Source organism: Rhopilema esculentum, chromosome 2 (assembly GCF_057945365.1).
Source record: "Rhopilema esculentum isolate cy_ngs chromosome 2, ASM5794536v1, whole genome shotgun sequence".
Lineage (NCBI taxonomy): Eukaryota > Metazoa > Cnidaria > Scyphozoa > Rhizostomeae > Rhizostomatidae > Rhopilema > Rhopilema esculentum.
In genome coordinates, this window is record NC_142816.1 from 3018027 (window position 1) to 3045819 (window position 27793).

The window sequence follows — 27793 nt, forward strand, 5'->3', positions numbered from 1 at the left end:
GAAATTTTCAGAAAAACAATTTTTAACGCAAGGAATTTGGAAAAAACCGCTAGAGATAATTTATTTCTTATCAATGATTTTCATCTCAACACATTTCAAGCAGTTCAAGCAAGGCTTCGAATCTGAAGATGAATTTGGCGCTGAATGGTACGCGCTTAAAAAAATTAGGCCGGTTTTTTATGAGCATGGAATTAATGACCAATGCATGAAGAAACTTGAAGAAAGGAACCGAGGTGAAATTTTATTTTGATATTGTATGAAACAGAGATTTATGCACAGATTTCTCTGTTTGATCTGAATTCGAACGAACCCAATCATCCCTAAACACTTTGTACAGAGAAATTTAAATCAAATCAAATCAAATGTGCACAGCAAACACAACAATCATGAGATTGAATAGTCAAGCCCAGCAGGCCTTAAGAAAAGAGCACTCTATTCTAAGTTCTTCAAAGTCATTTTTTTGTTATATATACAAATATAATTTGATCCAAATTTACAAGACTATTTTTTTGTAATCAGTCTATTTTTGAATTTTACAGTCAACAATATTTCATGCAATTTTGACACAAAGTTTGTATTTGACAAAGTTTTAAAAAACTGATAGCGCTAAGGAAATATTATAAATACCATCAAACATTATCCATAGCCTATCAACATTTGAAGCTTTGCAATGGGCCCAAGATTCTGAATTCCAAATTTACGAGTTACTCATGAAACAGGCTTGTAGAGATAAATCATGTAGTCTTATTTTCTTCAACTCTATGATATACATACATAAATACATACATAATTTTATTCGATATGCAGGTTTCGCTAATTGGCAGTATGTAGCTGATGTGGACTTGCAATTTCAAGAAAAAAAGGGCTCACAGACAAAAGGTGCTTAAAGAAATTATATTGTCATTATATTGTTTTGTCAAATAAATGTTTTGTTTTGATTTTGGGTCATCATATAATAAATTGTTGAAAATGCATTTTGTTTTGGAAAAAGCATAATCATTCAATTACAAGTATACAAAGGCCTTCCAGCCAAAAGTAGAAATGATGGCTAAAAAAAGGAATTTAAACACACATCTGCACTAAAATACTGCAAAGAATTCATATTTGTAAATGATAAGAAACTAATGAATTTCTTGGCATTCTGAAATCTATATTCATCCATTCATATCAAACCATACCAGAGATACTGAGGTATGTTAAGTATTTTTGAAGTCAAAAATAAGTTTGTTCCATGTTTTTCCCCTTAATTTGAAAGATGCCCATAAGAACTACCTGCATTTCTAACCTATACAAATCATATCTATTCCTTGACTAAAGTTCAATGGAGCAAACTTTTGTTTGACTGTCATTTTAATCCCAACCGGACTGTTCTTTTTGTTGCTAAATTTTTTTTATTAAAACAAAAACAATGACATGAAATAAATAACTAGCTAGGTCTTTAAGACTTGTGGCTAAATATACACATTTCTATATGCATTTAATACACTGCCTGGAAAAAATCACAGAGAATTTTACAGAATTAAAAATAACTTCATAATGATCATCCTTGTTTAATATTTGAGCTGATTTCCCATCCTAATGTGTACCCATGTTGTTTTCTGTGCTTGTCAAGCCATGTTTCTAAGGGCTTGTAATATTCCAGAAGTGCATTGGGATCCAGGTCACTTTGACCAATTGTTTCTTTGAGAATTTCCTGCCATGGTTTAGACCTTCCCATTGACAACATAGAACTGAAAAAAGGTTAAAGTTTAATAGTTTAAGTATGCAGAATAAAGTATATTTTACAGCTGAGTCTACTGCAATGGATGTCACCATGGAAAGAGTTAATCAATGGAACATTCAATGTTGTTAAATGCAGCTGACAGGGCCACTTTCCCCCACTCATTAAAACAACAGGCTGAATGTAATTCAAACTAACTGTAATCAAGCCCCTATCATAGGAGATATCAATTTTCTCAGGCCACAAAAAGATTTCAAGGTAATAATGTTGAAGTGATTTAGGCCCCTTATTAGTGTATTTTATGGGGAAACTTTGGTTCTTTGGTTCTTTTGGTTAGTGTTTTTTTTGCATGGGGAAACTTTGGTTCATTAGCAAAAACCAACACAATTTTAGTTGTTAGACATTTTCATCCACTTACCTTAGCTGTTTCCCAGCTTTTTTCGATTTATAAATGGAACATGTGTGGAGCTCTCCTTTATGGCCTGCAGTTTTACATAATGCTTTCTGTGTCATGTACTGCAGAATTTGACTGAAAAAATATGGGATGTACTCTACATTCTTGTCAATATGAAAAAATGCACCAGGATCAAAATCCTCCTCTGTTCTTTTCACCGGGGCCTTGACACCTTGATATTTGTTTCTAAGCATCCACCAGTGTTGGTTGTATTTGGTTGCAGGGATCTTCCGAGAGAAGACATCCCACCTCCAGATTTCTATCATGTATGCATAGGGAAGAAAACTAATTTTCTGTAATGCCTGTTTCATTAGGTAGTTGATGCTTTCCTCTGTAAGATAAAAAAACCATTTTACAATTAAATAAAAATAACAAGGGCAGTTGATATCGTTATCAGGAGTTTCTTTCACTGATATAGACAGGACATATAGCTTCACAATCTGACATTCAAGCTAATGTTTACTTTCTCAACGGATTCTGGTAGTAGGGAGTTCAGGCTCTCATAATCTGCCAGGTGACTTTTTGGAAAATGCCTGGATGTCACGTGACTGATGACGTCATTTAACGGTAAACAATCAGACAAAATCATCTTTAGCTCCTCACTGAATGGTTATTTTTTAACGCAACTTACATATTTTGACTCGTCTCATTGCAAGCTTTCAAATGATATATATTTAAGCAAGATTTGCCGACATAAGTATTTTTATTATGACGTCATAACAAATTTTGCATGACGTCATCAAATATTTTATTGTCATAAAATGATACGTTAGCATAATTTTGTTTTAATATGACGCTGGCTGTCAGCAAAAGCTTTTCTTCCATATGTTTTTCAATTAAATATTAGTATTTAGTTCAGTTAAATTGAATTTGTGCCCACCGCAATAGCCAAAGTTCGAAACAGGTAGTAGTCACTATCTGACGAGTGAGTCACTTCTTACTCCGAAGTCGCAAAGTCTTGCTCCCACTCTGAACTGGACAATTATTTCTCTGCATCTGCATTTGACTGTTGCTAAGTCGGAAAATATCTTCGCACTATTATAGACTGTCGAAGATGTCTTCGCACTATAGGTCTTTAGCGCTGGGTATGAAAGTGTATGATTTTCTTCATTGGTAAATTCATCTCCTGCGTCACCTTCATATTCTTGTGATGTAAAGGAAGCTCTCGGAGATGAGGAAGCTGCTTTCCTGCGAACCATTTAGACTTTAAACGGTCGAGTATGTCGTCCAAATTTCAACATCAGGCTTTTGGGACATGTCTTGTAGTAGTTGCACCGAAACAGTGTAGCCAAAATAACCTTGTTAAGTTGATACAATATAATTCTTTTCTGATTGAGTGATTATGGATCTGCTGGAACTGCTGCAGATGATTTTTTTCAGATTTGCTAAATATCTTTGTCCCTAAATAGCTTCTATATGTTGTTCCACTATATTCTGCTGTTTCACGAATGTCTTTGCTTTTGCGATAACTCCTTCGGAGAGACTTTTAATGATGACTTGTTTCTGGTTCCTCGTTAGCTTTTTTCACAGTAACCTTATCAATGTTGTGCTTATATATATGCAGTTGTCTCAGCCAACAATTCCATTAATCTGTGATAAAATACAGCAAATTTTGGAACCAAAAGTTTCAGCGATGCCTCAAATCTTGACGATTTGTTTGTTATTTATGCACATAAACCGCTAATTTGTGGGTTTGCACTTCTGTGTTGCATGAACAAGCAGCACACATAAATCAGTTTCTTTTGCAACAGCAACTACTTTTGCATCTTTCGAGTTACCTTGCAAAATATTCTGGTTTCCGCCTTTTTGTGGTTACATCTTGAAGAGACTTCTACTTGCTTTTTGAAGTCTCCGATGCGACGATAAATTGAATTGTCAGGGGCCTGTGACCCTCAGCGCTTCGAAAGAATTCGGGAGCAAGTCTCATAAGATTCTCTTTTTTTCATCAATGTAAAAATACTCTTCTTACTTTGGAATATCTTTTGCTCTCCACTTTTAATATGCACTTGTCTTGATGACTCTCTTTTGCCGTTTGCTTGCTCGTGTGCTGTTTCTAAATATTTAGCGTTGACTTTGTTTCCACTTCCATTGCTTTAGCCTCATAAGGAGAATTAGCACATCCATGGATGTTCTTGAACCAAACACTGAATGTTTCCTTGGGTTTGATGCTACGAACTCAGGCCGTCTCATCAAATCTCCATCTGGCGTTTTCTGGTGGCGTTTTTACAAATTGTTCTCACGGACTGATGACATTAGCGCTAACATGGAAGAAATATCTCGAAGAAATGAGCTATTCTGCTCGAATTGTAGGTTGTTGCTGGCAACGAAAGTATAGTCAGAAATTTAAGCTGCATTCTGTGGCACAAAGATCCAGGAAAACAGCGAAAGCAGTCTCAATAATGAACGAAGACCACCAAGCTTTCGTGATTGGCAAGGCTGCCTCTATCGAAAAGGCATTTTCATATCCCATCAAAACCAAAACTCTAGTCTTGCAACTCCTGAAGGTGTACTGTGACAAGGAGATAAAGCTGTTCTTCTTAATTTCATGTGCAAGGAGCCAAATCCATATATAAATCCACCATCAGAAAAATGCCAGATGGAGTATTTTATTTATGAGATGGCCTTATTTCGCAGCAGAAGATAGCCTTATTGAAAAAAGTCATGCACCTTCAGCACATCGGTAGGATATCTTGGATAGCCTATATTGCCAAGACATTCTTTCGATTTAGTGTAACATTCAAATGCGGATGCAGAGAAATCATTGTCCGGTTCAAAGTGGGAGCAAGACTTTGCAACTTCGGAGGAAGAAGTGACTCACTCGTCAGATAGTAACGACTTCTTTATTTAAACTTTGGCTATTGCTGTTGGCACAAATTCAATTTAAATGAACTAAATACTAATTATTTTGATTGAAAAACATATGAAAGAAAAGCTTTTGCTGACAGCCAGCGTCATATTAAAACAAAATTATGCTTAACGTATCATTTTATGACAACAAAATATTTGATGACGTCATGCAAAATTTGCTATGACGTCATAATGAAAATACTTATGTTGGCAAATCTTGCTTAAATATATATCATTTGAAAGCTTGTAATGAGACGAGTCAATATATGTAAGTTGTGTTAAAAAATAACCCTTCAGTGAGGAGCTAACGATGATTTTGTCTGACTTTTTGCAGTTAAATGACGTCATCTGTCACGTGACATCCAGGCATTTTCAAAAAAGTCACCTGGCAGATTATGAAAGCCTGAGCTCCCTACTACCAGAATCCGTTGAGAAAGCAAACATTAGCTTGAATGTCAGATTGTCAGGCTATATGTCCTGTCTAATATTTTAGAGTTATGGTATTTCTTTTAAACATGACACTTCCTTATTAAAAAGTTTATGTTTGAAGTACAGTTTGATCACAGATATTCCAGCCATAAATGCATTAGAGCAAATTTTTGGGTTAACTAACATTTTTGTTATCGGAACGTTCGAACATATCGTCGAAGACACCAGGGGAATCCAAAAACAGCTGTACCGTATGGTATGCAAGAATTTTTAAAGAGAAATTTGTTTGCAAGCCTATAGATCGATATCTGGAAGATGTATGTTTTAAGGAATGAATGGCTGAGCTACCTTGATCGTCATGGTGTTGAGGTATAAGTCCAAGGTCGTGTAGATATTTTGGCGTTGTGATTGAAAGAGCAACTGTATCACCAATAGACTCCTGAAAGCCTTGGTTTGCAGCTACCCGGAACACATAAGGCTGTTCAAGATAAGACAAATAATACTGTATATGACCCATTTCATGGTGAACTGTAACAAGGCTTTCTTGTGACGGACCAAGGCATGGCATTTTCATCCTAGAAATTAATAAAATGTAGTTTTAATCGTCTCATCATTGGAAAACGTCACAATTTTAATGTCGTTTCAGTTAAAATCGCCCATCTTTGATCAGCATCAACAATCAAAAGTCATTATCGATCAGCATCACTAATCATCCTCGATCATAATCACTAATCATCCTTGATTAACATTGCTAAGCATTATTAAACAACATTATCTATCAGTATAGTTACACGAACCAACGTCATGGGGCTTGAGACCCGCCACAAATTTTTGAAGTGCGCTAATTTTCTAAAGGTCTGTGCTCTATGTAATGGCACATTATATAGACCAACCTCTGTGCTCTATATAATGGCGGCAATCAAAACCTCACTCGGCCTTTTTTAAAACAACTCTGCCTCAACCATTAAGTAACTATCAGCCACGAATTCAGATAGAAAAGTTGACGAAAACACATTGGCTATAACACATTGGCTGTTTGTCACATTCCAGATTTCAGTGTTGTCATGCCCATTCTACGGCAATTTCATCTTTTGAAAAGGTATCATTAGCATAATAAGAATAAAAATCTTCAACCAGATTATTCATTCTAAAATTATAATAGGTTTTTTCAATTCGTAAAATTATAACAGATTTTCCCTTTTTTCATCCAATTCGATTTAGTAGCCAACCAAAATTTCAACTTCTTATCAAATTGTTGAGACTATTTTGTGATTCCTTTAAACTACCCATTCTCGTTGTAAGATTTATCGGCATTTTTATATTTAAATTTTGTATGTTATTTAGTCGAAATATCATTCATTTCCTGATTTACAAATGATATTTTTACCATTTACCAAATGGTAGTTTTCCTCAAGAGAGGTGTCCTGGAGGTAGAGGCTCCAAAGATAACTTTAAAAGGGTGTAGCTTCCCATCCAACATGTGTGGATATCCTCAAGTGTGACGTCATGTACAAATTTAATCTAAACTTTTTTATTTTTGATCACATTACCTCCAAAAATGCTAGAAAATATTTTAGAAAGCGCAAAAACCGTTTTATGTGTGTTCAAAATTCGGTAAAATATTTACAATAAAAGATTTAAAATTTGTTAATGAATTTTTCTTACCTTTACTTCTCTCATAACGTTCAGAGCCAAAAATCTATTACAAATATTTGATTGGAGATAAACCTGTGCCCACTGTGGCCTTTTACAGCTTGTGACAAACATAACTGGCCTTGTATAGAACTTCTTTTAGGCTTTTTGGTCTTAGCTTACAAATTCTTAAAATATGTTTTTGATGTCATCATTTGAAACCTTTACTATATATTAGAACAAGCCCCCTACCATGGTTTTAGATTTCCAAGCATGGTCAAGATTCTTTCGATTTATTCTTTGTGAGGACCAAACCTCGCGTGGTCAAATGCTCGGTAGGCAGATATTCCCATAATGCTGCAAATCTCTCTTGGTCACCAGCACTTCTGCCTCATAGGTTGGTAAAAAACAATTAATTACTTTACTTTATTCAGTCAACTTACCTTACATCACCTTGGCCAACATCAAGAGCAGATGCTTGACATGGGAGTTTCTTGTTGCCTTTTTTGCTAAGCAACGACTTTTTCCAGAATGTTTTTGGCAATTTCTTCATGCCTAGTTGAGAGTGTTTCATGTTAAGTCAGAGTTTAAAAGGCTCAATCTACTTAAATAGGGTTAGGAGGAGAATTTTTAGGAATGATGATTCATAAAGCTCAATAGTCGCCGTTTTTTATAGATTTTACCACAGCCATTACTCTCGGGAGATCAAATATATGTTCCTGGGTGCTCTGAGACATGCACGCAATAAACGTACCAGACTCTCTTCTGGTGCTCACACTTTCCAAATCTCTTTGCCTAACGCACGAACTCTATCCCACAAATCTTCCTTCCTCCCTTTACTTTTTTCAGAACAAAAGTAAATAAACTTGATCTTTCCTCTTTCGCTTCCTAATCCTTTATTCCTTTTCCTTGTTAGGGCCTAGCTATAGGCTTGTGAGCCTTTCCCTAGCATCATTAACTAAAAAGAACCACACATAAGTGCTAGTGATGCAAGTGTAATGACACATAGTGAAGACACACATGATTCTCTTACTGGCTTCATCCATCGACTATTTTAATTGATGGTTAATTAGTCGATCTTATTTCTCAAATAAAGCCCGAGGCATCTGTAATATCAACCTGTCAGTGAACTCCGAGTAACCGACTGGTGGGAAAAACTAAATTTTATATCTAAGTTGCATCTTCCTGGCTTTGGGCTTCTTCAAAACGATTGGATTCGATTTAAACATGAAGTACATAGAAGAAAGAAGAACATGGATGAAGACAAAAGAACAATATGAGTACTAGGAAGAACAAAATATGTAAACCTATCTCTTTATGTCAAGCAGCCGTAGAAGTTATCAATAACACTTTACCTAGCGACAGGAAGAATTTTTCTGCAAGTTTCAACATTTGCATTTTTCCAATGCCTTTTTCTCGCATTTTCTTTGTCACATCAGGTATTTTCTTCTTTTGAAAAGGCACCAAGAGCTTATACAGATGTTGCCAGTGTGAAGGCCACATTCCAAGCAAATGTGCTGGAATCATGCCTTTTTCATCGACGACGTCATTACCAAGAATCTCTCTGCAAGCATAAAAAAGCGACCAGGATCATGAAGTGAATCGTCTAGTACAGGTGTGCTTTACTTTGCTTTACTTATTTTTATCTTTATGGTATCTAACCAACAAGCCGTTCATGACATGTACATTACCTAATAGTGACCGCTCGCCACACGCTGTACGCCGCACGCTGTACGCCGCACGCTGTACACCGCACGCTGTACGCCGCACGCTGTACGCCGTACGCCGTACGCCGCACGCCGGTCGGGTACTGCAAATGTCAGAGGACTTGAATACCAAATCAGTCCCAAGAGGTATTTAATCATGCTGAAAACTGCGTGCGACAAAGGATAAAGGCAATTTTTGGAAAACACAATGGTCCACTAACAAAACATAGTTTTATACTTATACTTTATACTAAAGCATCTTGAAACATCAATTCTTCAAGAGTTTTTCGAATATTGTGAGGAGGAAAGCATGCGAAAGTCTTCTCAAGATTTAGCTACTGTCATAGTACATCTCTATGGCTACCGTTCGTTGCTACAGTCAATGAGCCTGCATAGAAGTGCTTGATTTCTGCGCATGCTCATTGTCTGCAAGAACTTGAGTAGCTCATTACAAGACTTTCCAAATTTTTTCTCACTTAACAATCACCCCACCCTCTTTTTAACTTTTCGATGAAATGTAAATATTCTCTAAGAGTACCTCAGCCTAAACCTCACGAAAGCATGCAGCTTCTTGTACAAAGGTTCCACTTTCGAAAACATTGCTGCCATTTTGTTCTTAAATTTCTCTGGATCCATGTCGTAGCATGAGCGTGTAAACACTCCATAATCTTTGTAACCTCGATCTTTAGCACCTTTGTTTGCAAGATGAACCAGTTTCACAAAAAAATGGCGAACTTTCTTGCCAACTGCATCTCTCCATGCTTTCCACGCCCATTCAAGAAGCTTCAGTCTTTCTTTCTTGACGTTGTTCATTATTGGAAGCAATCCTTTATTGAGTTGGAGTTTCTTTGTTTTACCTTTAACTTTCATTAGCACCTGGAAAGGAGAAATACGAAATACGAGTAAACTTCCAATGCTATGCAGTACAATACAATGTCTTTAGACAAAATTAAAGTTATTTTCTTTCGCATTATCAGAAGTTTGGCTAAGTATTGGTAGTTATGAAAGATGGGTATTTGTTAAAATTGGAAAGTACTGGAAACATCATTCGATGTTTGATTTGAGCTAATGTTCAATTTAAATGCAAACAAACGATTAATTTTGTAAAGTTCAGATTAATTTGATCTTCTGTTATTAGGTGTTATCTTGTTTAAAGTTATTGAAGGTAACAGCCTTGTTTAAGAAGGTTTTTGCATATTTGTTTATCTCGTCAATCGCGACCTTACTGCGTTGGACGTATTCCCTATAGTGAAGATAGTCTTTCTACCTTGTAAAGTTAAATTTCAGATTTAGAAGGCAAGCGAGTAACTTGCATGTTCAAATATCAACTTCATCAAACCACAGATCATCAATGCATTACCAACAACTTTTCCCAAGTTTCAAGAAACAAGTTCCAAGCTTTGGAAAATTTTAGTATTCTCTTAAAATTCATTTTTTAACTACTTAATTTTGTATAAAGAATAGAAGCTTTACATCTTGTTTCATAAACATATCCATAAATTATTTAATTCATTTTTTTCAATTTTATATTTGATTTATGCGCTGCAAAAACCTTGTACTAGGATCAATGTTTTTTGATATGGAGTAAAATATCCTTCAACTTATTTTCTGCATCTGTCCTTTGAATGGTTGACTGTATTATATTGCGTTGCATTGCATTGTGTTGTTTTGTATTGTATTGTATTGCATTGCATTGTGTTGTTTTGTATTGTATTGCATTGTATTGTATCAAATTGTATTGTATCAAATTGTATTGTATTGCATTGTATCAAATTGTATTGTATTGTAATGTATTTTTTCTACTGTATTGTTTTGTATTGCATTGCATTGTATTGCATTGTATCGTATTGTATTGTATTGTCTTGTATTGTCTTGTATTGTCTTGTATTGTCTTGTAGTAAATTTTATTGTGTTTTTTCAACTGTATTGTTTTGGATTGCATTGTATTGTGTTGTATTGAATTGTATTCTATTGTATTGTATTTTGTTGTATTGTATTGTATTGTTTTTATATTGAATTTTCCTTCAGTGGGAATATTATTTATTCAAATCAAAATAAGAACAACCTACCCTTGCTGAACTATATATTTTGGTCATTATCTTCAATACTTTATTCGTCATCATAATGTGCTTCAAGTCTTTCGGCGTCCCAACTTGATTTATCAATTTCAGCTGCCTCATCAAATCCTCTGGCAAATTTTTGGAGCTTTTTACCGATTCATAAACTTTTTCTGCTTTACTTGCCATCATCCTCATGCTCCTAGAAAGTTTGTTTGTGATAAGATGCGCTTTCTTTCTCTTTTCTTCACTAACCTTACCTACATCGAGTTCCCATTGCACATAACTAGCCAGTCTTCTGAAAATTGCCATGTAATAGTTATACTGCTCCAAGAACTTTCTAACATACTCTACACGTTCCCCGTTGATAGTTGATACTCTTGTTAGGGTCAGTATAGTAAACAGAAGAATAAAAGATGTTTTGAAGCAAATTTTTGGCATTGTGAATCTCTTTATCAACTAGCAAACGTTTTCCAGTTGTTTAAGAGTTGTCCGTCTTCCCCTTATCTTGGAGCTGTGTGTGATTTGTTATCTATCCTTGATGCAGCATTGATTGCATTAATCAGTTCATTATCAATTTTATCATTGGATCATTTTATTACCTGATAACTTGATTCAGATATAACACATCTTTTGTTAAGGTTTTACCAATCTTGCTTTTATCCGCACGCGTTTTATCTTCGGCAGACAATCTGTAGATTAATTCAGCAATTCTGTCTTTGATGATAGGATAGAAAACCAAATATATCCGCCTCTGTATTATATGACCCTCTCAAAAATCCATAAAATTCAGTCGATCTGCAATCAACATTACACTAACACTATACAAAGTTTTGAGATAAAATTCTCTGCACTATTGCTTATCAAACCACATTTACCTATTTCATATCAAATAAATTCTTTAAACTTTATATTTTAACTTTAAGTATTACTTTTACATTATTTATTTGATCCCCTTGTTTAAAACGACATCCCTTTGACCTGGTAAATCATGTGCACAGAGTATTCATTTTTGAATTGACCACCAACAAGTCTATTCATAAAGGTTTCCAATGCGCTATTGGTTAATAACGATACGTCACGTGATACAATATTATTGTCAATAATTTGTAGGTTGTTCAGACTCGGTCCGGACTTCTACCAGCATATCGTGAAAATTTTTAAAATTCCAAAGGCATTTCAGCTCACGCAATGAAGATGGAAAGTTTCCTCTTTCATTTTACAAGTGTTTTCTGTATTAACGGCCTGCAAATGGAAAGCCATTTAATTAGAAAAACAAAAAGGAATATCTTACATTCACAGTTTAATATCAAAGCGTAGGAGATACTCTTAAATTTTCTTTTTAACTTAACCTTTTTAGCTGTTTTATTAGTTTTCCTAATCAGCTACCCAACTACTTAATTCGTTTTAACCATGAAGTTTCCAATTTGAACGGAGCATATAGTATAAGTTTTCAAGTTAGCATTTTCAGTTTTGTGTCCTTTTTGCCTTGAAACCAGATAGAAATTCCTTCCGCTAGTTCACATTTCTTTCTCTGCGAGGGCACGATGCCCACTTGCCCTGAGATTATTGATATCCAGAAAGGACAGGAATAATCATCAACAGGTTGAGAAAATCCTTCTAAAAATAAACACCGTTCATGACTCGACACCCGCGCATGCTATTCACTGGTTTGCTGTTGTTGCCTACACGGTTACTGCACAGAAGAAGTACATACTTCTCGCCGTTGCCTAGGCCCTTCAAGTTTTTGTATAACCTTGCTGTTAGGTAGCCTAATATCGCTTTGAAAGATTCGTTTTCTATCTTCTATCTTGTAGTCGCGTAAACATGATTTATTGGAAGAATGGAGCAAGCACATGAATTTGTATTATAAGGTAAGTGTTTAAAAGCCTTTTGTTACCTAGCAAAACTTGCAACAGAATTTGGAATCCAATTCAACTCCGCTGAAGGTGATTTTTGATATAATTTTTGGGACATTTTAGCAGACTTGCTTCTCTTCAACTTTTTAAATCAGAAGGTTATTAAAAGAAATATTATTCACTCAATAGCTATATGATACTAGTATCATACTAGAATTTTTCTCGAATATTTTCATTTCGTTCTTATCTGATTGCCTCTGTACTTTTATATCTTTTAAAATGATAAGAAAGACGATAAAAAATATTTCCCTGTCTTGGATCATTAATCTTTGATTTTTCCTCATATAGTTAGTTAGATTAACTAAATGCCTAGATCGTAACTTAAGATGAATTTGTGGATTATCGTTTTTTGACTTTAATCTACTTTTATGAGATATTGCTATCTTCAAAATTACACTGCATTCTCGTTTATCCGAATTTCGTTTATCTGTACACTGTTTTAGGTATAATGTTTTATATACGAACATATTTTCATTGGACTTAACATTAAAATAAGCACACCTCTAATTAATTTCGAGCCCTAAATCGAATCCAGGAAGTTATGAAAACATCCCAATGAGATTATCTTCTTAATCTCTGTTAGTGAACCTTTCTGTTAGATCAATGAATGGATGTGTCAGTTATTATCTGAGCATCATACATAAAATTAGTTTCCAATTCACGTGTTTGTTTTACCAGAGAATGCAAACATCAATACAATACATACAGTAGACAAATCTGATCAATCAAATACCAGCAATATGGTTTTTGCCCTCGTCCTGAAATAATTTTGTCCTGAACAAAATCTTATCCTCGATCATCCGAACTCTTGTATGTGCCCACAAAAACTTGTATGTGCCCAGATCAAAGCTGAAAAAGGTTGATCAGTCAAAATCAATAAAAGGAAGTAAGATATGGAATGAACTTCCACTTAACATTAGACAGTCAACATCACTGGGAATTTTCAAGAGAAAAGTATATCAGCATTACCTTGACGTTTCAGATTTAAATACTTAAACTTTACTTTAAACAAAATTGTTACTAGGCATTTTAGAAACTCGAAGAACACTTTTTTAAAAAAATAATAGTAACTCTCGGCTTATCCGAACGGATCTTCTAGCCTTTTACCAGGTATTTGGGAATTGAGGATGCATTGTATATGTTTACCAGAAGCAGGGATGATTATCGTGATAACTTGTGCACATAATAACCTTAATATTGTTTTTTTATGGTTTTTTATTACATTTTTTCTAAGAGAATGTGCAGTAGAGCTCACCTCTATCTAGTTGATAAAGTCTTAGATATCATGCAATACAGCAATAATATCCGTTAAAATTAAATATAGCCCAGTAAAATAGAATGTGTTACACTCTGATAAGAGACCTCTCAATACAATGTAAAACAATTCAATACAATGTAAAACAATACAGTATAATACTATACAATACTATACAATACAATACAATACAATACAAGACAATACAATACAATACAATACAATACAATACAATACAATACAGTAAATGCTTTTTCGAAATCTCTCGTGCCATTTATTGATAAAGACAGCATTTGCGAAGCTTTATTCACAAAAATCCTTTAATTCACCAAAAAATATGATTCAAATACCACCAATTGAAGAAACAATATACAATCTGTCGAAAGTGCATTTCTGAAAAAGAATGTGTTCTTTATAAGTAAAAGAATTGTATATACAATTAAAGTTGTATAACTATTAAATGTATGCTGTTTATCAAACAACAGGCAACAATGCTAAGACGCCCTTCACAAGTGGGATGTTGAGAGATGATCATCAAACCAGCCTCCGAGTATTGGTTGTGCCTATGTGGTTTTCTGTTCTTTGCAGCGAACTGCACACGTTTGCCAAAGAAGCCGAATTTTGTCCTTGTTGTTGCTGATGACCTGGTAAGGTTTTCTACATAATGGCAACTTCCAATGTTTTTGCAGTGCTACCTTGCCAATAATTCAATTTTTTTCCTGGAATACAGTGCTTCTGTATAGCCGCAGCTTTTGTGTCCATACTAGGGTCTCATACTGGTCTTTTCAATTTTATCTAATGCAGACTTATACTGTTTTCTAACAGTCCCAAATTTCACCGTGCTCACTTTAGGCGTGAATGCTCAGAACACGACTAGTATTAGGTACACGGGTGCTAACTTTACATAACGTTTTCCTCTTGCGTTGCGTTGTTTATTCAAGGACCTATCAATGCTTGCTCTTATGATTTCGTGCTATGTTACATATTTGATGATAAATGTGTTCACTTTCTAAAGCTTACAGTAAATTGGAACAGACTTCAAACTACTCATCAGTTAAAGTTTTAAAAACCGAAATTTATATATACTCATAATTCTGTGTACTTGCTCTGCTGGACGTGTAAATTATTACCCTAATTCCTGGTACCTAGGTATTTTGGAAAATACCAATTAATACGCGTTCCGTAATATAATTCCCCCAATATGGCACACAATCACTGTCTGTCTTTTTAATCCTGTCCTATGAGATTCGAAGCAATCCGCTTTAGGCTGTATTAGAAAAATGCTATTTTTAGTGACATTTGCGTGATCTAAAAGTGAAAGAAGTCAACATTTTACTTTCAAATTATCTACAATCCCGGACAAAAATGGTTGAGACTTTTCAAGGAAAGCTTATATTTTCACTTTCCTTTCAAAAATAACTCCCCCCCCCCCACTCCCCAAATTCAATGTTGAATGCATGATTTTGCAAGAGAAATGATAGAACTACAAATCCAACATTGTTTTTGGGGGGGAGGGGAAGATTCGAATTTATAGGGGTGACATAAAGCAGAAAATTGCAGACATTGCATTTTGTCTCAACAATTTTGTCCGGGATTGTAGCTAGATGTTGAACGTGTCTTGTATAAATATGTCCTTGACCAGAAGTATAAACCAAACCAAGCCATTATTTGGTCATCCTGTGTATCATACTCTGGTATTGTATCGTATTCTATTGTATTGTGTTGTATTGTATTATATTGTATCGTATTGTTTTGTATTGGACTGTATTGAACTGTGTTGTACTGTATCCTACGGTATTGTCCTGTATTATAGTGTATAATATTATATTAAATTGTAATGTATTATAATGAATATTTGACTATAGTAGATTATATCATATTATATCATACTTTCTCGTATCGTATCATATTATTTTGATCCGTATTCTATTGTTTGTTGCTGTTTTTGCAACATTTTGTAGAATTCGTTTTCACGTTACGATATCACAAGTTACAAAAAAGTAAGGACGCTCTGTTTTTAAGGGCTGGGATGATGTCGGCTTTCATGGATCTCCAGAGGTCAAAACGCCAAACATTGACAAGATTGCTGCAGAAGGGGTGATATTAAACGATTATTATGTTCAACCAATTTGCACCCCGACCAGAAGTGCACTTTTGACTGGCCGATATCCAATTCGAAACGGTACGTACAAACTCTTTTATTTTGATTTACGTGATAGTGGTTGTGTGCTTTGTGCTGTCTTAAGACTTAAAGATTTCACACAGAAATTCCTTAAGGTTGCTTTAAAAAGCCATAAATTTTAGGACATAGTGGAAATTTTTGTCTAACACACTTCAGTGTATAAAAGTCAAAAGTAGAAATGCTAAACTAGGAAATATGTATTCAGTTGTTGATCGAGATAGGCCAATCAGAAACACAACGACTCGACTGCAAAGGTTGCCCAATCAATGCTGCTTGCCTATTGAAATTTTTCTAGTGGAATCATTGGATAACAACGAACTCTTTCTGTCAATATTATAGCATGTCAATATTCACTTTTTATGTACATTGTACATTCTAAAATTGCTGTTATGTTTTTATCTGGGTCTTCTAGCCAATGCTGCCCGACGACAGAATCACGTATTTTGTTCGTTGTTTAGAACAGCCGAGGAGATTTTTCTCTCGATCCTTCGATCTTTGGGTTGTGCGTCCTACGAAGCCTTATGTCCTACTTTGTCCTCATGAAATCATCGCTATAATGCACTTTGCAGCGTTTGTGTACTGCAGTTTGTACAATGTCAAAATGCTTGTCGATTTTAGATTGAATTCGTGTATATATTCCCGTGCAATTTTTTCACAGTTTTCCCTTCTCGTTTACTTTTATTTAATGAAAAACATTTTGCAATTAAATTTTCAAGGAATTTCTTGAACCACAATTTTTTTACATCTTTGCTATAATTTTCTGAATGTTAACTACTATTAGATTTTTTAGTTTTTCTTTGCTCTTTTCTTGCAAGGTTTTTTAGATAATTAAAAATACAGATAAATCTTACCATTTCTAAAATTTTGAACTTCACAGGTATGCAGTCTAGTGTTATTATGACGTCACAGCCTTGGGGACTGGGTTTAGAGGAGAAACTTTTGCCACAGCAGTTAAAGGAGCTTGGTTACAAAACACATCTGGTTGGCAAAGTACGTTAGCTTCATTTTGATTTTGCGGCGTTTGATTAAGCCGATACACCATCTGCCTTTATCTTTATTACCATCTACGTAATTTTACTGATTTAATATTTTTCTTTCAGTGGCATCTCGGATTCTTCTCAGAGCCCTACCTGCCGCTAAAGAGAGGCTTCGATTCCCATTTTGGATGCTACGCTGGAAGAGGAGACTTCTGGGATCATTCAAGCGAGGCTGGAACGTTTGTTGGATTAGATCTGCGTGATGGTGAAAAGGTATAATAAACAAAGTGTTATTATTCAGCAAATAAAACACCTTTTGAGGATTTCCGAGCCAATTTTCTTTGCAGTAGCAAAGTTTTATTTATTTTGATTTACAGAAGAATAAATGTATATTGTATCGTTTCTGCTTTGGTGTATAAACCAAGACGGTTCTTAGCTGCAACTCTAAAATTTTCATTTTGTTCTTCGATCTAAATTCTATTCGTCAATGTATTCGAGCGGTGAATTTAGTTTTTGAAAATGGTTTTCAAAATTGTCTTGAGGAAGGAAGAGCACTTTCACATGGACTGTAAAATATGGAGCAAAACTGTACAGAAATGTGTTAGTTGACCTCTGGCCTGTTTCTCTGACTACGGTCTTTCTTCTCTACTTCAGCCAGTTTTTAATGAATGGGGCAACTATACAACGGAAATGTTCACTGATGTCGCCATAGGCCGAATTATGGATCATGATGCCAACAGCCCTTTGTTTCTGATTGTCTCTCACTTGGCTGTACACAGTGCTAATTCAAAGGCACCTTTACAAGCCCCTGATGAAGAGCAACGACTGTTTGAAGATGTCAAACACCCTGGTAGAAAAAAGTATTTAGCAATGGTCTCTTCACTCGACAAATCAGTTGGCAGGGTAACTTGAAGTTCTTGTTATTCTGTATTCTGTTATTCTTGATCAACAATGAATATACTTTTGTATGTGATGAATTTGTTTGGTCACCTTAACCAAGAGCTATAATTTTTTTTCTTCAATGCCATAGTGATTGATAAGGTAACTTCATTGTTGTTTCTTTCTTGCAATTTATGCTATTTCCTTCTTATGTATAGAACAACGAATGCTGCAAGTGTAATATACTTCTTCTTTTTTCTCCTCACCTTCATCATCATCTTCTTTTTCTTCTTCCTATTCTTTTTCTTCTTCCTATTCTTTTTCTTCTTCCTATTCCTTTTCTGCTTCTTTCTTATAGCTTTGCTTCTTCTGCTGTTTCTTCTTCTTCTGCTTCCTCTGCTTTTCTTCCAAATTCTTCTTGCTCTTCTTCTTGTTTTTCTTCGTCTTCTTTGTCATCTTCTTTCTTTCTTTTTCTTTAGCTTCTTCCTATTCTTCTTCTGCTTCTTTTTTCTTTCTTATTGTTTTGCTTCTGCTGCTGTTTCTTCTTCTTCTTCTTCCTCTGCTTTTCTTTCCATATTCTTCTTGCTCTTCTTCTTGTTTTTCTTCGCCTTGTTTGTCATCTTCTTCTTCTTCCTACTTTTTTCTCATCTTCCTATTCTTCTTCTGCTTCTTTTTTCTTTCTTATTGTTTTGCTTCTGCTGCTGTTTCTTCTTCTTCTTCTTCCTCTGCTTTTTTTTCCATATTCTTCTTGCTTTTCTTCTTGTTTTTCTTCGTCTTCTTTGTCATCTTCCTCTTCTACCTTTTTCTTTTTTCCTCTTCTTTTTCGTTTTCAAAGTAGATAAAAATTGCTTTCCGCCTTCCAGATTTACGATTCTTTGAAGGATGCTGGTATTCTTGACAACACTATATTCATTTTTACAACCGACAATGGTGGAGCTTCAAACGGCTTTGATTCAAACTTTGGAAGCAATTACCCTTTCCGTGGAATGAAGACTTCACTCTTTGAAGGTGTCCTTTTGAAAACTGATCTTCTGATTATACTTGCTTACATTATAATACAATCAATAGGCCATCCAACAGAAATTTCTATGTGACAAAAAAACTCTATGTGCTTTTTCCATAGGGGGAGGGGGAATTATTGTAGGTTATTGAGAACCAAAGCCCAATCACCCGAAACCCTTAATGCCAGTTTCCAGTCGGAACTTCCCAGTTGCTATGTTTTGGTGGATAAAGGGGCTTTGAAATAAACATTGTAGCATCGGAATTGCGAAAGAACGTATCTCAGTCATTCATTGCATATTCTAACTTAATGCCTTTTTTTCAACTCGTGTTCTAAATTTGGGGGCTCAGTACTTCTGTACTCAATGAGTTAAAGACCAACCAATCTGATCTCTCATCTCTCTCTACATTTTTCGTCTGAGATTCGTCCGAAAAATTCGTAAAATTTATTTTCCAACAAAGGATAATCTTGTTTAGTTTCTTGAACAATTTTCCCTTCATAGGTGGTATTCGGGCAGCTGCATTTGTCAGTAGTCCATTGATTAAGAAAAAGAAGCGCGTATCCAAGGAGCTACTCCATGTAACGGACTGGTATGCTACCATTTTATCTCTTGCTGGTGCCAAGCCTGATGAGAATACAGACGGAAAAAATATATGGAATCATTTGTCTTTGAATTCAAAACCGCCTAGAAAGGAGCTTCTGTTGAACATAGATGACATGGTTTATAGAAACTCAGCTCTGAGAGATGGAAAATGGAAAATTCTTTTTCAAGAGCGTAAGTCCTATAGCTTGCAATGTGTTACTAATTGTAAATTGTAAGGGCCTTTTTACAGAACTTTACCCATGGGGATCAAATCCTTTGTTCTTATCAAATGGGGAATTCCCTATTGATTACAACAAGGAACCATAACAATGACTGGAAAAGCTTTCACTCATTTAGAAATCTCATTAAAATGCCCTATAAATAATTCATCAGAAACTTGCCTTCTCCAATTTATAAGGTGACAGTGTTACAATATTTTAAACTTCTTCACCTTAGAATTCAAGTATTGTCATAATTCTATCAACGAAGGCTGGTGTATGATTGTAGAATTCTTTTGCTCCCTTTTTGATTAAGAAGACAATAGTCACAGCCCTGGTCCATGTAGTAACCTAGTAGACTATGCGCAGGAGCATTACTTAATGTGACCCATGTTTATATAGAGTTTCAGATTACAGTTGACAGTATTACAGTTATGTGTATAGGCCGTTTGAAGTTAATGTAAAGTTCTCGTTCTGTTCTGCTCAACCCAAGCATTGTTCTATCTCCTTCACATCTTAACAGCCCACTATGCATAAAAATAATGGTTCGAAATGACTATGTCTCACGATTAGGAGGTTTGCCTCGATCACACACAGTTGCATATTTAGACCTGGTGGCAACACCAAGAAAGTTGAAGACAAGAGGAAGAAAACTTAATCAATGATTAACTGTTCTGGAAGGTTTTCAACCTTCTTCCAGCAAATACCCTCAGGTTATAATGCCCCACCTCAAGAAAACCACAAACTTGCAGCCATGTTTCCGGGCTCTGTATCGTTCATTACATTACATTTCTCTTTCTTCTCTGGTTTATACAATTTCTACCAATAGATTTGATCACCAAGTGGATTTTGCATCTTTTTTCGAATCAAACTCTGAAATTGCTCTCTACCACATTATAGGTTTATAGTTCATCGTGATCAACGTTAGAAAGAAAGGAAATTGTTTAATATTTATATCGGTGCAAATAGCCAGCAAGTTTTTCATTTGTAAGTTAACAAATCTGTAAATCTGACGACTAACCTTTTGTTTTGGCGCCTTTAGCTGACGAGTGGACTGACTGGTTCAACCCACCGGATTATGAACGGGACCAGTACGACAAGCTTAGCAGAAATTCGGACTTAAAAGCTTCATCAGTGCACTGCGGAGAGAAACCAGCCGAAGCTCCCGATTGTACAAATGGCTGTCTTTTTAACGTTAGGAAAGATCCGTGCGAGTACAATGATCTTTCCGAGTCAAAAAGTGAAGTTTTTGGAGCACTGAAGGAGAAATTAGAACAGTACCGGAAGGAAATGGTTGAACCGAGATACAAGCACGACGAGGATCCAAATGCGAATCCTAGAAACCATGGCGGTATTTGGACTCCTTGGATTGAACCAGAGGGACATCCAGTCGAACACAAACCTTTATCGCCCGATGAAAAACTCCCCGGCCAACCCGAGAAACAATCACAGGATGCGAATAAAGATGCAAACACACCAACACCTACCCCTGCGCAAGCATCCGAAGGAGCTCCTTCGCAGCAAGCAATGATACAGCAGCAGCAGCCCCATCAACCTATTGCACCGCAAATGATGCCAACTGCAAGAAAATCAAATTCTCGTCTAGAGGTTTTTAAAATTTCTATTGTTGCTTCTATTCTAGAGCTACTTTGTACTTTTATTATGGTCCATAGACAGTATTCTCTGCCTGCGATTTCAGCAAAAATAAAGATAGTAAAAGTTATGATGATAATAATAATCATGATGGAGATACATTCGTTAAATGATGACGGAACTAAAATACACACATAACCTGAATGAGCACAAAATACCTCTAAATGTGCGAAGTCAGTTTTAGGAATATTCAACTGATTTAGCTTATTTAGATGAATTTCATGGTATTATTTTTGGTTATGTTGTCAGAAATAAAAGTTTCTAAAGCTACAATCTTTATAAAGGAGATTCACCCCAGTGTGTGGCTCGAATTATCCAGAGTGAGAAGAGTCGCCAGCTCTCTGTAATTCCAGGCATAAGAATCACGGGGTGTGGTCACATCGAAAGAAAGGACCAGGACACTTTTTAATAAGCACAGCTTCCCCGTGTCCTAGAATCTACCATCAGAAGCAAGGTAGTTACAAATACAAAATGCAACATCGGCCACCACCGACATGGAAGCCAAGCTATGTCTTTGTCTAATAACTTAGTAATTTTTTACAGGCAGACAAGAAACCGCTGTACACCGATGATGAGGAAACAGGCGAATTTTCTGTGACACCCAATCAGGAGGATGACATGTACGAAAACCCAGTAAGGTGGTTTTCTATTTTGAATGAGGAACCCTTAGCTAAGGACATGGACTATTTGATGTATGATAACAATGACATCGGCGATAAATATAATGATATTGACACAGATTTTAGGTAGAAAACTCTAGGAAAAAAATAAGGCTTTTTTGGAGGTTTGTGGATCCATCTACATTTGACATGTAGCTGATCAGGGGCAAAGCTAAAGAAAATTGTGACAAGATAGTAAATCATAGAATGGTACAATTGTTTTTCGCTATTCAAAATCTTCGAAATTTAAAAGATAGTTGCAATAGATAGAATCTAGAAATTTTTTGTATTTGCTGGTATACCCAAGAGTTTCGGTGCAGCAACACCCTCGCATCCCCCTTTGCCTACACCACTGTCATTGATATTAACTTACTGAATTTACTTGGTTTTTGAACATTCGCGAGTGGCTCATATTGGTAACAACTCCTCTTGAAATTTGTCTTGGATATTTTAATCATTTCTAAGCATCCACTTTATGGTTTCCAAGTGCTTAACAGAGAGATCAAGTCCAGAAAAAAGACAGTCCCATGTTTGAAAGTCCTAACATACTTTCTTGAATGGTTAAAGATGTATCAATGCCCTAGCTACTCCTTATTTCGTTGTGTACCTTGAAAGGTCCTTGAAACTTTGAAGTACTGAGGGTAGGGACTGGACACTTTTCGGCACTGTTTAGACATCAACGTAGGCGCGGTAAATATCAGTCTGTTTTTTTAATTGAGAAATCTATAAGTTAGAAGTATCATTGATGTAAAATAAACCTTTATGTAAACACTATGCCTTAGCTTTTGTAACTGTTGATGGCATAATCCTCTCTTTGTACATTAAATTTGGATTAAACTAGAAAACGCATTGCTAGATCTGCCTACATTTAAAATCAATGACATAGAAAGTAATTAGTGCAATCAAGCTACTGGTTGTCAACTGTAGGCCGTTGATTTTGTAAAATTGTCGATACAAAAAGAATAGATCATTCTTATCTTTTATTGAATAATAACAGCACTAAAATAGTTTATTTATAAATTCAATTAACATACAACCTAGATCTTTTTTAGCAGCACCAGCAAAATAAAGCTGCGTCCGAAAAACAGCAATATCTTGCTTGAATAAAAAACTCAAAATCCTATTACATTAAATTAAAGGTAAAAGTTTAAACAAAGCGTTCCAGTGTCGGTACAATTTGTTTAAAGGCAGTCTGTTCTTTATTGAGCTCAACTTTGTTTTCACGGCAGTGAAATTCACGCACCGTCGAGCTTAAAGGCATTGAGTCATGGTAAATAGGCTTTCTCTATAGGGGGTCATTTGGTTTCGGCGTGATCGCTGCTGTTTCATGTGATATTGGCATCCGTTGTTGACAACTTGCTATTGATGGAAACTGTTATGTTAATCAGTACGAGGTGAGTTCATGTGACCAGTTCAAGGTCAACCAATAGCATCGCAGTCATGGAAATCATGACTCAGCGGATTTTGGCACTTAGGGTATACCCAGTCTATTTATCGTGACTCAATGCCTTTAATCGATAATTAAACGATCTAAACCAATCAGAGAGAACGTGGATTCCGGAGCTTTTGAATCAAATGGCTGTATTCCCGTTGAAGTGAAACTGTGGCTAGAAAAATTTTGTTCCCTGTTTGGTTTGTGCGACAGATGTTTGAACACCGAAAGGAAATGCTTCCATTATCGTCATTCAATTTCAGTAATTAAATCTTCTTGCCATTTCCGATAGCTTTTTGCTCGCAGTTTCAAATGCCGCCCACTACCGCAGTGGCTTCAGCCATCTGTCGATCAAAGCTGGCCAATAGATTTGCGCAATACCACTCACACGCTTTTTGATTGGTCAACGATTGATTGGCAGATGTCTGAATCCACTTTAGTGTCGATTGCCTTGAACGTATCATTCGATCTGTTCAGATGGTTGTAGAACACTTCCCAGACCCTTGCACTGAAAAGTAACTTCAACGTTTTGTTCATTCTGTGTATTTGCTAGTTCTTCAATCCGCAGTACAGATTCGCTCGAACTAGCGAGTCCGAATTGGATAATGGAGTTCTAAAGTGTGACGTCACCAAAAACCTATTTCTAGAATTATAGAATTTTAACCACATAGCATAAAAGATCACCATGAAATACTTTCAAATATGCAAAATTGGCCAAATATGTCTAAAATCGGTTGAGATATAGCCGATGAAGGTTTGAAGTTTGCTAACGAATCACTGTCAATTTGGCTCTGTTCATAAAGTTATGAACAGAGACCAAATCACAAAGGTTCGATGGGAAAAGAGCCAATACACACGCGGCCATATTTCAGCCAATGCGCAACATATTTGACTGATTTTGCACATTTAGAGGTATTTCATGATGTTCTTTCTGGCTATGGGATCCAAATTCAAAAATTTCAAAAATAGATTTTTGTGACGTCATCACTTTAGAACTCTATTCTATTAACCTCTTGTCACACGTGTCATGGAGTTTTTTGACTTCATCAACATATTACAGGTTGCCTATGTTTAGGCAACGCTCCCCTGCCAATATGACATAAGCAAAACATTTTAAGGCCGATTTCCATTTGACATTTTTTGTGCACGCGGGCGTCGCTCCCAAATCTGAGCATGCGGAGTTAAGTGCTGCTGTCAAGTGGCCGAGCGCACAAAAAAGTTGAGACCCTGTAAATATTCTGGCGCCCACAGCGGACGCAAAATCGAGACCACTTGATTTTAACTACGCATGCTCAGATTTGGGCGCTACGCCCGCGCGCAGAAACGCAATATCTAATCTTCTACTGTGCAGAAACGCAACAATCAAGAGAGGTCATCTTTATAATTATTTTAACTTATCTTAAATTCTAATACGTCTAAACATCATACCATCTCAAATCCAACTATTTCAACACTCGACACATCCTATAGTCTAATTAAAAGTTGTTTATAGTCATTAGAATAAATATGCGTAAGTGCATTGATGTTTAAGCATTGATGATGCTTAATTAATCTCTAACGTAAAACGATGTTTCCTTTGTCTATTTGTTATTGTCCAACGTGCACAAGGTTATAAATTACTAGGCAGCCAAACTGAAAGACTCAAAAAACAAACACGCTTTTTCACACAGAAACGAAGTGAGTGAGCTGCTCACATGAAATCATCAGTTGCTCAACAATACATTTCGCATTGTCTTCCAAAAGTCTTGCTTGATCCGAGTTTATCTAGCCAGGTATTAGAAAAGGATATCAAAAGAAGAGTGAACGTGAAACTCTATGATATATTCAACGCAACTGTGATCTATAATAGCTTTGATAACATGCTGTTAAGCGCCATGAGAATTAATTTTTTTACCAGCAATGAGTTATTCAACTCCTTGTTTACCACATACCTTCGCCCAAATGCGCATGTGCACAGATAAATAGAAAATAGTCCTATTATTCTATTCATTTGTCTTTCTATCTAGGCTTATAGCAGGGCCCCCGACGAAGGGGGGCCAGGGGGGCCTTGGCCCCCCCACTTTTTTGCAAAACAATAGAGTTTTTTTCAAAATCTTTTGTTATGGGTGTCAAATTTTCCCTTGGCCCCCCCACTTTTCAACCTTTGTCGGAGCCCGTGTATAGTCCTATTATTTTATTCCATTCTATCTATTATTCTAATAGATCATCATCAGTTTTATTATGACCATGACAACAAACCCTCAGATTTTGGGATAGCTGGAGGGTCATGGTAGCCAACCTTCTGATAGAGATGGTACCTAATGATGATATTTTATTCTAGCAAAGAGAAAGTGCAAACCTTCCTTCCACGAACCTTCCTATCTCAGAATTTTATCTTGATATAACGCGAAGTGAAAACAACATCATCGATTATAACTGCGCATGTGCATATGATGAAAACCAACGGAACTTCAAACAAATGCTGCCTCGTCTCCCTTAACAGAGAAATTTGATTTTTAAACTTTGAACCTCTTTATGGGGTCAAAGAGCATTGTGTCTAGTGCGCGGAAGTTGTCTCACTCATTCTGACCATCCTTTCCCCAGCAAGGCTATTCCAAAGTGAATACAAAAATCCACGCTCGGCTGCTTGTCGATTTGTTCTGCCAAATTAATCGTTTTGTTCCTTTCCCATGTTGGATAATGTTGTGTTATGGCGGTTATTGTCCAGATAATTCTATAGACTCTGGAAGAAGCATTGTCTGTGCCTATAACCACTAGAGAACATAGAAAGTCTGCAACTTCCTAAAAGGACAACCAAGAAGAAGCAATTGTCGCGTAGCTCAGCCCAGGACAAGGTTTGTGTTTATAATCCATTCTAAAACATGCTATGGGTTAGGCCATCTTGCCACGATCAGGATATCTCTTTTGTGCCTTTTGACCTCATTTGACCTTTTAAGTGATATTTTGAAAATCTCTTGCAGTTCCCTCCATGAAATAACGTTTTGGCAAAGCTACTTGGTGATTTGACATTTGTTCCACCCCCTTTTGATCGGATCCGTACCCAAAGTGGTACGGATAGCCTTTGCGTTTACACAGGACCTGGCGGATCCGATCCCATTTGGATCTGCTATCCGTACTCGAAGGTCCTTAATAGAAGTCTTGATAGTTGGGGGGGTCATAAATTTTTCAAAAAATAAATAAGCGGGGGGTCCTAGTTAGTAGGGGGGGGTCGGAAATGTGAAAAATCACGTGATGATTCTTTTTTGGGGTCAAATGAGATTTTCTTCTGAATACAATCCATAGCAAAATGACAATTATCACCACGTAATAATGCATTGTTGTATTACTAAAATGAGCAGGCTAATTATCATTGTGTACATCAGCCAGGCCTATGTAAATTTTTTCGGGTGTTATACTACTTTTCTATGTTAAAACTTTTGTACAATGCAACCTCTTCATTTAAAAGAAACCTTACAGAAATTTCACACCTGAACAAAGGACAAATGAATAAGGGATATGAATGTTTGCATCCAAAAATTAATAAGCGGGGGGGGGGGTCCAAATAAGCTCCGGTAGGGTCAGAAAAATATCGAAAAATTAATAAGCCTCCCACCTTCTATTAAGGACCTTAAGGTACCCGTTTGGGATCGCTTTTGACGATGGTATCCGATCCCAAAAAGGTCTTCTGTAAACGGTTGGGATCGGATCCAAACAGGTACGGATGCAAAATAAGGCGGAAGATGTCCATTTCGAGGAACTTCGTAAGAAATTTATTGTTTCGAATCTTTAGACTGTTTCGAATTTATCCTCAGCAATCAAATCTATTTATCAAAATGTCTGCTTTTTCAAAATGCATTAAGAGATTGATAAAGGACCAAAGAGCGAAGATTTTGGTTGGACTGATGAAGAGACGGCTCTACTACTGAAAGTTGTGGTGGAAAATTAAGTAAACAAAATCCAAGAAGCATCTTATGCGGGCAGACACAATAGCCTTCAGTCGCTATAAAGAATCAATTTGCGCATCGTGAATCCATACGGATCCGATACCGTGTGAACGCAAATATTTTCAGATCCGATCCTCCTCAAAAAACACCCCCTCAAACCATCCCCTCGAACACCCCCTCAAAAATGAGTTCGGATCCAAATGGATCCGATACTGTTTGGATCCGATCCTGTGTAAACAGGGCCTTAACATACAGACAATACTTTTAT

The 27793-nt window shown here is 36.1% G+C and overlaps 2 protein-coding genes across 3 annotated transcripts; one reads left to right on the plus strand and one right to left on the minus strand.

Annotated features, from left to right (window-relative positions):
* LOC135695608 (arylsulfatase B) lies at positions 1 to 27556 on the plus strand. The gene is made up of 14 exons (XM_065214741.2): positions 1 to 233; positions 808 to 879; positions 8543 to 8697; positions 12663 to 12719; positions 14505 to 14666; positions 16042 to 16201; positions 17079 to 17191; positions 17302 to 17451; positions 17833 to 18081; positions 18921 to 19065; positions 19560 to 19832; positions 20901 to 21466; positions 22055 to 26436; positions 27454 to 27556. The coding sequence occupies exons 5-13, from the start codon at positions 14547 to 14549 to the stop codon at positions 22259 to 22261; spliced, it is 1983 nt and encodes a 660-aa protein (XP_065070813.2). The 5' UTR covers positions 1 to 233; positions 808 to 879; positions 8543 to 8697; positions 12663 to 12719; positions 14505 to 14546; the 3' UTR covers positions 22262 to 26436; positions 27454 to 27556.
* On the minus strand, positions 436 to 11789 carry LOC135695609 (angiotensin-converting enzyme). Of its 2 annotated transcripts, XM_065214744.2 has the most exons (8): positions 11448 to 11789; positions 10858 to 11047; positions 9327 to 9664; positions 8438 to 8646; positions 7526 to 7637; positions 5799 to 6025; positions 2139 to 2505; positions 436 to 1730 (listed from the first exon to the last, which is right to left on the minus strand). In XM_065214744.2, the coding sequence occupies exons 2-8, from the start codon at positions 11041 to 11043 to the stop codon at positions 1541 to 1543; spliced, it is 1629 nt and encodes a 542-aa protein (XP_065070816.1). In that variant the 5' UTR covers positions 11044 to 11047; positions 11448 to 11789; the 3' UTR covers positions 436 to 1540. The 2 variants fall into 2 exon arrangements, with proteins under 2 accessions (XP_065070816.1, XP_065070815.2); XM_065214743.2 differs by having other exon boundaries at positions 10858 to 11789.
* Positions 27557 to 27793: the final 237 nt, after the last annotated feature.